This window comes from Scyliorhinus torazame, chromosome 16, assembly GCF_047496885.1.
Source record: "Scyliorhinus torazame isolate Kashiwa2021f chromosome 16, sScyTor2.1, whole genome shotgun sequence".
NCBI classification, from domain to species: domain Eukaryota; kingdom Metazoa; phylum Chordata; class Chondrichthyes; order Carcharhiniformes; family Scyliorhinidae; genus Scyliorhinus; species Scyliorhinus torazame.
Genome location: NC_092722.1, coordinates 55,724,410 through 55,736,890, shown reverse-complemented (window position 1 = coordinate 55,736,890; position 12,481 = coordinate 55,724,410). Strand labels below are relative to the sequence as shown.

General features: G+C 45.7%; 1 protein-coding gene across 5 annotated transcripts in view; it reads left to right on the top strand.

Moving 5' to 3' along the window:
- The window catches only part of nphp4 (nephronophthisis 4), a 770,918-nt gene that overhangs the window by 186,768 nt on the left and 571,669 nt on the right, over positions 1-12,481 (top strand). For all 5 annotated transcript variants that reach the window (XM_072478481.1, XM_072478484.1, XM_072478483.1 and 2 more), the window contains exon 4: positions 4,967-5,031. In XM_072478481.1, coding sequence (XP_072334582.1) covers positions 4,967-5,031 — 65 coding nt within the window. The remainder of the gene's footprint in view (positions 1-4,966; positions 5,032-12,481) is intronic.

Genomic DNA, 12,481 nt, shown 5'->3' with positions numbered 1-12,481 from the left:
TAGCACACATTGTTTTTGTTGTGTTACGATCCCAGTTGCTGTTTATACTGGTCAAGTCAGTGAAATCTGGCTTGATAGATCCCAACGTTTTTCAAAGCCACGAAGGAAAGTTACTGAACTCACAGGAGTCTGCTGATGAACTTTTAACACAAAAAATTAAATATTTGTTAAACAAGAAAAATGAACCATATTACACCAGACAAAAAGGTTGGAATAACATCTCAATACAAACAAAGGAGATGATTCAAATATTCACTTTTCCTTTACCCCAGCAACATCTCTACAGACAAATGCAAATTGAGAAAGATAAAAGAATTTACAATATTTATCTTGTATACCAACATTCAGCGTTCATGTGAATTAACGGGTGAATTGCAGCCAGTTATGTCACGCTCCAAAAAGATGGCGACCAAAGCAGATTCCATGGATTTCTCAGTAACCCACCGAGACATTTGTCACCGTGTGAGCTAATCAATTTCATTTAAACTTTGTCTTTCTTACGAGGGTTTCCAATCTCCACATTTGAAGAATTTGCCTTGGAATTCCCTTTGAATGTTTCTCCCGCACAGATGGCTTCAACAAGGATTCCTTTCCCCTGGATTTCCGATTACACTGAGACTTAACGTTCCAAGTACACGTTTGACCATGCCAAGCAGAACATCACTGCCTCAAAAGTCCCACAGTCAGAAGTCACTGTCTGCTTGAACCTTCAGGGTTTCTTGCAATCCCACTTTGCTTTATGTCTGCTCCTTGAAGCTCTGTCTTTAATTTGGAGTGTATCCCTCTTCTCCACTCCTCAACTTTACTTATTCGGACCTCTGACCTGTAGTTTCATGCCCTTTCGCCTCCTTCCGTCTGTGCAGGTACGCAGGGCTAGTCCCTAGTCTGAAGACATGAAAAGACACAAACTTTGCATTTGTAGTCATTTCCAGGTCAGCACATGTGGCAAGAAGCCCAAAGCGAACAGGGAATTGGAGTTCCCAGCTTCTGACTTTAAATCAAGGCAGATACTTGTGTTTTATTACAATTGCTTTCTACATATCCTGCGATTTCCAAGAAAAAACAGGACCTGTTTTGCCGGTATTGTGAGGTAAGTTGCGGGGGAGCTGAAGTATTACTTCAGTTGAGTCTAAAGCACTCTTGGCTAATGACTAAACCTGCCATGATGTTTGGTTACATCTCACTTTGCTTGGTAGACTGGTAAATCCTCCAAACCATTTCTGCCTCTGATAATGTGAACATTTAAATATACCAAAAAAAAAATACTTTTTTGTTTTTAAATGTGATCTTCAAAATGTAGGATGTATGTTATTTTGTGCACTGAAACTCACAAAGAGTGCATTTTTAAATTTGTCTACAAGTTGTGGATGTTGTTGGCAAGGCCGGAATTTATTAGCCATTCCTAATTGTCCTCGAGAATGTGTTGGTGAGTCATCTTCTTGAACCGCTTTTATTTGGCGGTGATCAGGCCAGGTGTCTCTGAACATTGAGAATGGAAGTACAATTTTTAATAAAAGAAAAGAAAGAATGTACATTTATATTTGGGTCTTTTGAGACCTCAGGCTGCCTCAGGGTGCTAAACAACCAGTGAAGTGTTTTAGAAATGTAACAAGGAAAAACATATGAATTCTACATTCTGTCCACTTCCCTGTCTGCCGCAGAAACTGGGAAAATAAATAAGGATCTTTGAAAGAAAATAGAGGCCGTTGAAATATGGACGCTAAGACCTATGCGTAAACTTCCATATACAGACCTTAAGACAAATGCTTGCAATTGCAATAGCAAAAATAATTCTAAATTGTGACATCCCAAAAAGAAAATGTCAGTAATTTGACCATTTGATCAGATCTGAAAAGCTACAGAGATGTCTTCTAGAGGGCGAAATGGAGGGCAGCAGAAAGAGGAGTCGACCTAGACGTGGTTGGATTATGAACATCACAGAGCGGTTACAAATGAGCTCCAGTGGTGTGAGGATGGCACAAGACAGATGAATGTGATATACCATGACAGCAGATCTCCTGGCAGGAGTAGCTACAAGCAGCAGCAGCATCGTTATAATGTAAAACTGGCTGAATTGACAAAAAAGAAACACACTGAACATCACAGATCACTGTTAACCATTAAATTACAACATTTGTTAATTCACAGATGATGGGATAATATTACCGATTACTGGAGCCTCTTCAATTTATTGAAAAAAGTATATTACTTTAGCACTTGCATTGGCAAGTTTAATGATCTTATAATGAATTTTTCACTCCATTTTTCCCCTCCATTCCTTAAGATACTGAATGTCCCTGGAACGTGCTTCCTTTTAGGGTTGGAAAATTTACAGCACAGAAGAAAGTCTTTCCATCCATCACAACTGTGACATGTCAGCTCTTCAAAGGGAGCGTTTGGCTGGGGGTTTTCCAATTGTGCACTCACCAGTGTGTGACCTTCCTGTCCATTAAAGCCATTCAGAGGGGATTTTTTGGATGTTGTGTGGATACATGGGAAACCATGACCATGTGCTCTAATTCCACCCCCCCCCCCCCCCCACACACACACACATGCTTTATGTCCACTTTTTCCAAATACTGGTCCAATTCCTGTTTCAACAATGCTATGGTCTCTGCTCCAAAGTAATTTGCAGTATAAACATTCCATGTGACTTTCTATGTGAAAAAAATCTTGTTTCCCCCATTCTCCATTACAAACTAATGGAAATAACTTATACTATATACCCTCTCACAGCCTTTCAGAATTCTGAAAACTTTTATTAGATTAGCACTTGAATGTCTCCGTCTCAAAAGGAGGTGAGCCGGTGAGAATTAGGCTGTTTGAACCTGATAGGTATCACCGCTGAAACCTATCCTGTTTGTACCTGACATTTATCTACCAGTGTGCTTCCTACTGGGGACATTTATGTTTGTATCTGTTGTTCCATATGAAAAGGGGGATGTTTTGGTTTAAAAATGCAACCAGTCTGATTAACACATCTGGTTATCGTTCATCATATGACTATGCCACGAGGCTGTCTCTGGAGGCAGACATCTTGGACATCAGTTCAATAAAGTCTCTGACAGAGGCAAGACACTGATAAAGACTGCTGTCCTATACATTAAACCATTTGGATGGCAATCAGGAGTAAAAGCTGTGCTTTTCTCCCCTCGCTGAGCTTTTGGTACGAAACTGATTGTACTATCCTTACTGCCGCAGTCTGGAAACTCAGTCCAGCTGGAATCTTCTGGTCTGTAGGGTCCAGGACTACAAGGGTGGTGCCTTTAGGCAGAAGGCCATTGTGGGAGCTTCTAAAATGGATGTGTTGATTTTTCTCCTGAACAAGATTGAATGGTTATTGTGCACCTCAAAGCTACCTCCTGCCTTTAGCTTAGTGCGAATCAAAATTTCAAATGTTAGATAGGATAATTTGAATACCTGAACTTGTATCAAAACCTTCCTAACCTGATGGCATCCAGAAGGCCAGGCTCAGAATCTGACTACACCACAAGTGCTGCTTATACAAATGTTTAATTTATGCTTCCTCCTTCTTCTGTCCCATCGAATTACATCACGGATCAAGAAGCAGTGCGAGGAGCAAGAATGGAATTCAAATCATGGCTTCAGTGGATAAAACACAGTGCACCAGTATCAATTTTACAGTACCACTTAAATATATATAGTTCATTCGAACTTTTGAGTATTAGAATTTTAATAAAAGAATCTATGACTTGACGTAAGTAAGGTTAGTTTTTGCTGATTTACATCAGTAGTTAACTTTGATCTGTTACACAGTACACTGAAGTCAATTTATCAGTTTTGATTTATTTAAAATATAGCCTCGAGCTATTGAATACTTCACTGGCCTGAATGCTAAAGAGCTGATCTCATCAGCAATACAGTTCAATCTTCTTGGTTTCTCATAAATTATTTCTCTCTCTCTCACTGCCAAAGCATCGCTATTTTAAACTGCTCCGTGTCGACTATATTTGTTAACTGTTAAATCTATCTCACTTTATTGACCATGCTCGCAGTAAGTATTAGATGATTTGCTGATGTCTTACAAATGGTTTCTTTCACCTAATTTAGTGGAGAAGTAATTGCCAAGAGTTGGCATAGGACCCGACAGGGAGAATAAGCTGAAGAGTGAAAACTGTAAGAAATTTGACTTTTAGCAGCAGTTGACAGACGTATATTTGGCATCTTTAGTAAACGTGTTTTGCGTTATTGATAATAAACCTGTTTATTAAATTTTGAAACTGCAGTCCACAGTATATTCCATTAAACTGTTGTTTATTACTGAATTATTTTTTTGATGAATTTTTGGAATATTAAGAGAAAAAGATCTTTTTTTTTTGGTAATATCTTAATTTGTAACTTTCAGACTGAGAAATTATTTACTAATAGTTTTAAATCGACTACCTTTTCCTCTTTTAAAAAAAAACACCTTTTCAGCAAAACCACACTCCTAAACCTGCCCAGTGAAGGAGACACAGTTTGCATTCCCCATCCCCCAAGTGTACAAAATTGACTTGAAATTGGCAGGCAGATTGTGGAAAATAGGCCGACAGGAACATTGAAGACTTCACCATTTCGCCATCATATATTAATCTATTGTGCCTTCAAGGCAAGAGTGAAAAAGTCAGCTAATCCAGATTGAGTCGATCTGATTTAATTCTTGTATTCCTATGGGAAATATGGCATTTGTCACCTCTTTGTATTGCCCTTATTGCGGTGTTCATGATGGCTTGCAGCCCCCATGTAGTTACAGGTCTATTTCAACGTTCTTTAATACCAGATATTGGAATCTGCCGTGGTTGGCTATTGTCTTGGAGCATTTATCAATACCATCTGGAATTGGAGTTTATTTCATCACATTCTTTTCAATGCAAGTTTAATAAAGCTATACCCTATAGCTGCTGCTTGATCTAATAAAATAAAAAAGTTAACAGGTTCTTTTTTTTCCCTTTTCTGAAAACTCCAGATTGAGTCTCTATCATGGTACTCCGAGGGCTTTGCTGCATCCAGCGTTACAGGACCCCATTGAGAGTAAGTGTGTTTTTTGCTAAGTGCAAGATGCTGACTTCACTTATTGAAATGTTACAGACTGAGGATGAATTATTGTCATAAAACACTAACCTTTGAGTTTATACTTCAGAGTCCTGCCAAATAAAATAAGCTATTGCAATCACGTTTTTATTCTCATGCGATGACAGTTCAACCTGGGTTTGATGAAGATATCTTATGTGTTTTAATCATAATTAAAATTCTACTCTTCTTCCTTTCAGTCGAAGTGCAAACAGTCAACATGCTCAATAAGTGAGCATGGTGTCAAACAGCAAATTGAATATTTCCAGCAATCAACACTAGAAAATCATTTGTTAAAGTTCGATCATTTAATAATTCTAATTTAATCAGCAGACTTGTTAAGAAGTAAATTAGAATAGTTCATTGGTGCAGATACAATGCCTGCTATTTACTCAAGTGAAGAGCTATTTTTTTTGCTTAGAAGACACTAACATCTCTTTTTATTTACCTCAATGAATTTGAAGAGCTGACTTTAAGGGCAGGTGTGTAGTTGATCAGGCGGGTGGATGTTGGGCGTGTCTGTGGATGATTTTCCTGACCTGCCACTAATTGAGGTCTTTAAGTAACCAATTAATGATCAATTAAAGAGCCTCATCCTGTCACCACTGGTATGAACCCAGCGGCTGGTGGGGGCTCGCCATACGGTGAATATGACAAGCAAACCCCGGCATGCTTTCTTTTTCCCATTCATTGGGGAGGGGGGTGTTGGTGTTGTGGGGGGGGGGGGGGGGGGGGGTGCAATCCCCTTGTTTAAAAGCATTCAATGCCTAACCCTAATTGAGGGACTCAGCATTAAGAAGCGGATGGGAGGAAACCCGCTGTGAGCCAAACCCCAGCCCTTGCTGCTGATTTCCTTCCCCCTTTCCCCTGACAACCACCCCCTCAAATCCCCTCCCATCATCACTCACCTGTGACCTGGGCCCTGATTGGCTGTTGTTCCGGCAATGGCCACCAGTTCCCAGGTTGCGCTGCCGCTCAGTTGGTCTCTGATCAGCCCGAAACTCTTGGCAGATGGGGAGGTCTTGATTTCGGGGGAAGGTCCACCATTGGCCCTTCAGCTGCCTGATTGCCACATATTGCCGCAGAGCCTTCCTGGAAAGCGATAAAGCATGGCTCTCACAGGGTGCTTAGCCAGTGGCCGAGATTCCTGTTGCTGGCACAAGATTCTGCCCTAAATCTGTGATTCATACAATACATGCAAATGAACTGTTTAGATCACTTCGAGATTCAATACCATTTTCAAGTAATCGCTGAAAAATTTGAATTTATACTGGAAATCCAATGTTTTCAGAGCTCTTGTAAAAATTAGTCATAAAGCATTGTATTACTGCGCAAACTGCAAGTATGATATTAAAACCAGACACTTAAGGTGGAGATGAGGGTTTGAATCTCCATGGTGACTGACACACTCATCAGAGAGACAGCTTTTGGCTGCATTGGATAATCTTAGCTGGGATATAGGTGAGGCCAGAGTAATACGTCTAAGCCATGGCGTGTGAACATCAGTAACATCAATCCTCCCTGCTGAGAGAACAATATATGACATGAGTCACTTTTCAAGAATAGAATTAACAAAGGAAAAGAGGAATGAAAAGATATTTTGTGTTGTGAATTTGGGTGAAGCAAAGCAAAGCCAAGATGTTTAATAGCTCAATCGGAAATATTTGTATTTGGCAATCCTCTGCAGTAAGCCACAACAGAACAAAGCAAACAAAATTAGATTTCAGCTGCACATGAAAACAAAGAAGCATCTTCATCTTTGTGACTAGCATTCTCCACTTTACCCCTGAAGAGGCTGTTTCTTTGCTAAGGTATGATTCAATGAAGGGAGTGGAAGAGCAAACCCAGAGCAGCACCAGGCAGATCAAAAAATGAGGTGTCAACCTGGTGATACTACAGTACTGTGGTGCCAAATGACAAGCATAGACAGAGCTGAGTGATCCCACAAACAAAGAATCAGATCAAAGCTCTGCACCCCGGCCGCACCCATCTTGGAATGGCGGTGGACAATTAAACAACCAATCGGAAGAGGAGGAGGCTCCACAAAAATCTCCATCCTTATCAATGCCCAGCACATAAGAACAAAAAGACAAGGCTGAAGCATTGGTATTGAGTGGATGATCAATCTTGGTCTGCTCCCTGTGGTAGTCTGTGTAGAGGTATTACGGTACCTGGTAATGCTGGAACACTATTGGTAGATATTGTATGTTTCCTATTGGTCAAGCTGTATGGTAGCTCCGCCCTGCAAGGCCGGGTATAAGAGCCTGTGCCGTCCCAGCAGCCTTCTTTCTGTACCTGAGCTGCTGGGGGAAACATCTAGCTTATTAAAGCCTTCAGTTGGACTACAACCTCGCTTTAGTAGTCATTGATTGTGTATCAATTTAATAAGCTAGATTAAAAAGGATGGAGCTCCGAATCAAGTCGGAGTGTCTGCAACTCAGCCCCCATGCGGCAAATTCAGCGGCAACCTTCAAGCACTGGCTGGTGTGTTTTAACGGATATTTCGGAACGGCCGAAAACACACCCACGGGAGAACAGAAATTGCAAGTCCTGCACTCGAGGGTGAGCCCAGAAATTTACACCCTCATCGAGGACGCGGACGACTTCGATGCAGCAATGGAGCTGCTAAAAGGACATTACATTCGCCCAGTAAACCAGGTCTACGCCCGACATCAGCTAGCGACGAGGCGACAAATCCCTGGGGAATCGCTGGAAGAATTCTACCGTGCGCTCCTGGTGTTGGGGAGAAACTGCAGCTGCCCACAAGTTTTGGCGAGCGACCACACAGAACTTTTGATCCGGTTCGCTTTCGTCGCAGGTATGCTGTCCTCCCAAATCCACCAGCAATTGCTGGAGAAAGACACACTAGGTCTCAAGGAGGCACGGGACCTTGCCGGCTCCCTGGATATGGCCTCCCGAAACGCCCGCGCTTACGTCCCCGACTGCGCGGCAGCCCCCGGGCAGCGTGGAACCCCCCGCGGCTGACCCCGAGACATTGCCCATCCCCCAACAAGCTTGTGCTGCAAGATGGCCTGGCAACCCCGGGGGCCCCGCTGCTATTTTTGCGGGCAGGCCAAGTACCCCCGGCAGCGCTGTCCGACCCGCGCATCCACCTGCAAGAAATGCGGTAAAAAGGGCCACTTCGTGGTGGTATGCCAGGCCCGGGTGGTCGCTGCGGTCTCCAGTGGCGAATGCGGACTGACACCACAATTCTCTCCACGGTCCCCATGCGGCCAGCGGGCGTTGCCATCTTCCTCCTCCAGGGTCACGTGCGGCCTCCGGGCGCCGCCATCTTGTCCCGCGGACGCCACGGGTGATGGATGGACGCCGCCATTTTGTGCACCCCAGCCATGTGCGACCAATGGGCGCCGCCATCTTGTATGGACTCCCAGGACCCTAGCTCGGCTGACCACACACCGCCCGAAGAGAACATTCAACGGCTGCCGCGATTAGCCTCGGTGACCCTGGACCAGTCCCGGCCTCGAAGACTCTCAACTGCTACAAAAACGGTACTAATCAATGGGCACGAGACGTCCTGCTTAATCGAGTCTGGGAGCACGGAGAGCTTCATACACCCCGACACGGTAAGGCGCTGTTCTTTCCCCGTCCACACCGTTAATCAAAAAATCTCCTTGGCCTCCGGTTCCCACTCAGTAGAGATAAAGGGGTTTTGTATAGCAAACCTCACGGTCCAGGGTCGGGAGTTTAAAAATTACCGGCTCTACGTCCTTCCCCACCTCTGCGCGGCCACACTCCTAGGGTTAGACTTCCAGTGCAACCTCCAAAGTCTAACTTTCAAATTCGGTGGCCCTATACCCCTCTCACCATCTGCAGCCTCGCGACCCTCAAGGTTGATCCGCCTTCCCTGTTTGTGAACCTCACCCCGGATTACAAACCCGTCGCCACCAGGAGCAGACGGTATTGTGCCCAAGATCGGATCTTTATTAGGTCAGAGGTCCAACGGCTACTGAGGGAAGGAGTCATTGAAGCTAGCAACAGTCCCTGGAGAGCTCAAGTAGTGGTGATAAAGACTGGGGAGAAGCATAGGATGGTCATCGACAACAGTCAGACCATCAACAGGTTTACACAGCTGGATGTGTACCCTGTCCCTCGCATATCCGACCTGGTAAACAGGATCGCGCATTACAAGGTCTTCTCCACGGTGGATCTTAAGTCCGCCTACCACCAGCTCCCCATCTGCACTAGTGACCGCAAGTACACTGACTTTGAGGCAGATGGGCGGCTCTACCACTTCTTAAGGGTTCCCTTCGGTGTCACTAACGGGCCTTCCAGCGCGAGATGGACCGAATGGTTGACTGGTACGGTTTACGAGCAACATTCCCGTATCGCGATAATGTCACCATCTGTGGCTACGACCAGCAAGACCATGACACCAACCTCTGAAAATTCCTCCAGACCGCAAAGACCCTTAACCTTACATATAACAAGGATAAATGCGTGTTTAGCACCGACCGCCTAGCCATCCTCGGCTACGTAGTGCGAAATGGAGTTATAGGCCCCGCCCCTGAACGCATGCACCCCCTTATGGAATTCCCCCTCCCTCACTGCTCCAAGGCCCTGAAGCGCAGCCTAGAGTTTTTCCCTTACTATGCCCAGTGGGTCCCCAACTATGCGGACAAGGCCCGTCCCCTGATCCAATCCACAGTTTTTCCCCTGTCGATAGAGGCCCGCCAGGTCTTCAGCCGCGTCAAAGCAGACAATGCAAAGGCACGATGCACGCCATCGACGAGTCCGTCCACTTCCAGGTCAAGAGCGACATGTCTGACGTAGCTCTGGCGGCCACCCTCAACCAAGCAGGCAGACCCGTGGCCTTCTTCTCATGTACCCTCCATGGTTCCGAAATCTGCCACTCCTCAGTCGAAAAGGATGCCCAGGCCATAGTAGAAGCTGTGCGACATTGGAGGCATTACCTGGCCGGCAGGAGATTCACTCTCCTCACTGACCAACGGTCGGTCGTCTTCATGTTCGATAATGCACAACGGGGCAAAATAGAAAAACGATCAGATCTTGTGGTGGAGGATCGAACTCGCCACCTATAACTACGAGATTGTGTATTGTCCCGGGAAGCTAAACGAGCTTCCTGATGCCCTGTCCCGCTGCACATGTGCCAACGCACAAGTGAACCGCCACCGAGCCCTCCACGAGGACCTCTGCCACCCGGGGGTCACTCGCTTCTTCCACTTTATCAAGACCCGCAACCCGCCCTACTCCTTCGAGGAGGTCAGGACAGCCACCAGGAATTGCCAAATCTGCGCGGCGTGCAAACCGCACTTCTCCAGGCCAGAGAAAGCGCACCTGATAAAGGCTTCCCGTCCCTTTGAACGCCTCAGTATGGACTTCAAAGGCCCCCTCCCCTCCACCGACCGCAACACGTACTTCCTGAACGTGATTGACGAGTACTCCCAGTTCCCATTCGCCATCCCCTGCCCCGACATGACTGCAACCACCGTCATCAAGGCCCTCCATAGCATCTTTACGCTGTTCGGGTTCCCCGCGTACATACAAAGTGATAGGGGGTCCTCCTTTATGAGCGACGAACTGCGTCAATTCCTGCTCAGCAAAGGCATTGCCTCGAGCAGGACGACCAGTTACAACCCCGGGGGTAACGGACAGGTAGAGAAGGAGAACGGAATGGTCTGGAAGACCGTCCTACTGGCCCTACGGTCCAGGAATCTCCCGGTCTCCCGCTGACTGGAAGTCCTCCCGGATTCCCTCCACTTCATCCGGTCACTGCTTTGTACCACGACCAACCAAACACCTCACAAACGTTTCCTTGTCTTCCCCAGGAAGTCCTCCTCTGGGACCTCGCTCCTGACCTGACTGGCAGCCCCCGGACCCATCCTGCTCCGAAAACACGTGCGGGCTCACAAGTCGGACCCGTAGGTCGAGAGGGTCCATCATCTCCACGCTAACCCCCAGTACGCCTACGTGGCGAACCCCGACAGCCGGCAAGGTACGGTCTCCCTACGAGACCTGGCGCCCGCCGGATCCCCACGCACACCCTAGCCACCAGTCCCACCCTCCCTCCCACTGGTGCACCTTACAGCCGCCCCCTTCCCAGGAGGATCGGTTCTTCTGCTGGCCCCATCTAGGCCCCCCGGCCCACCAACGCACCCCGCAGTCGCTCGGCTGCCAGGTCAACCGGCTTCCCCACCAGCGCCGTCTAGGGGTGTTGAAGCTGGCGCAGAGATCGAGGCCACATTCCCGGAGTCACAGACGCCCGAGCCTCCACCAGCATCACCACCAGAGCTTCGACGACCACAGAGGACGGCCAGGGCCCCCGATCGACTGATTGCTTCATTTTAAAGTGTATATAGTTAACTGTGAAATTGTATTGTGTTACGACAAAAAGACAAAACGCTGTACGGAGGTATTACGGTACCTCCATAACTATAACTTCTATCACGTTACCATGTTGTAATATCAAGCCACCACCACCGCCAGACTCTTTTTTAACAGGGGGTGAATGTGGTAGTCTGTGTAGAGGTATTACGGTACCTGGTAATGCTGGAACACCATTGGTGTTCGGGGGGGTTGGTTCGTTTTTCTTGAGTGGGTGTATGTATTTGCTTTTGTGTTGATGATTGCTGTTAATTTATTATTTATGTATTAGGGGGGGGGTGAGTTTGCTCTTTTCTTTCTGTATTTTGTTGTTGATATTTTGTGAACATTTGAATAAAAATTATTTAAAAAAAAAAAAAGAAATAGCCATGCCCTGTGAAGCTGTTCCAGTACAGCTACAACACTGGTATTTCTCGACAATGTGGAAATGTTCCAAATGTGTGTTACACCACCCTGGGCTAGTGCACGGCAATTCTAACCCCATGTGCCCCAGAGTCACAACACAAATGAATTAACGAATAATTCTTATTAAACAAATACCTGAAATCTTTGGCCCTTAGCTATTACAGTTATCAGGTTTGTAAGTTGAAACATAATTACTGTTTATTTATAACAAGAATAATGCTGAAATATACAGTAAATACAACTGGATAACGACAAACTAAAACCTATTACCCTTTTAATTGTCCCATCCTCTACCCACACACAAAAGACAGACATACACGGGAGAGGGGGAATAATAAGGATGAAGGTCAAATGACAAGAATCTTTGCTTCAAATGGTGGTTCCTTAGCACACTTTCCTTGCAGCATGCTCACAGATTAAAGTTTCTGGTTTACAACTAGTAACGACCTTCCTTGCAGAGTGATTCATTCAGTACAGCACTTTCTGCAGAGATGCTTATTTCTTATCAAACTAGGCCTTCAGCTCGAGCTTCACATCCAGGCCTATATCTTTCTGTCTGGACATTTTATTTGCCTTCAGCTCATGGTTTGACTTCAAACCTTTGCAGTCTCAAGAGAGTGACACCCAGTCACGCCGGAGAGTG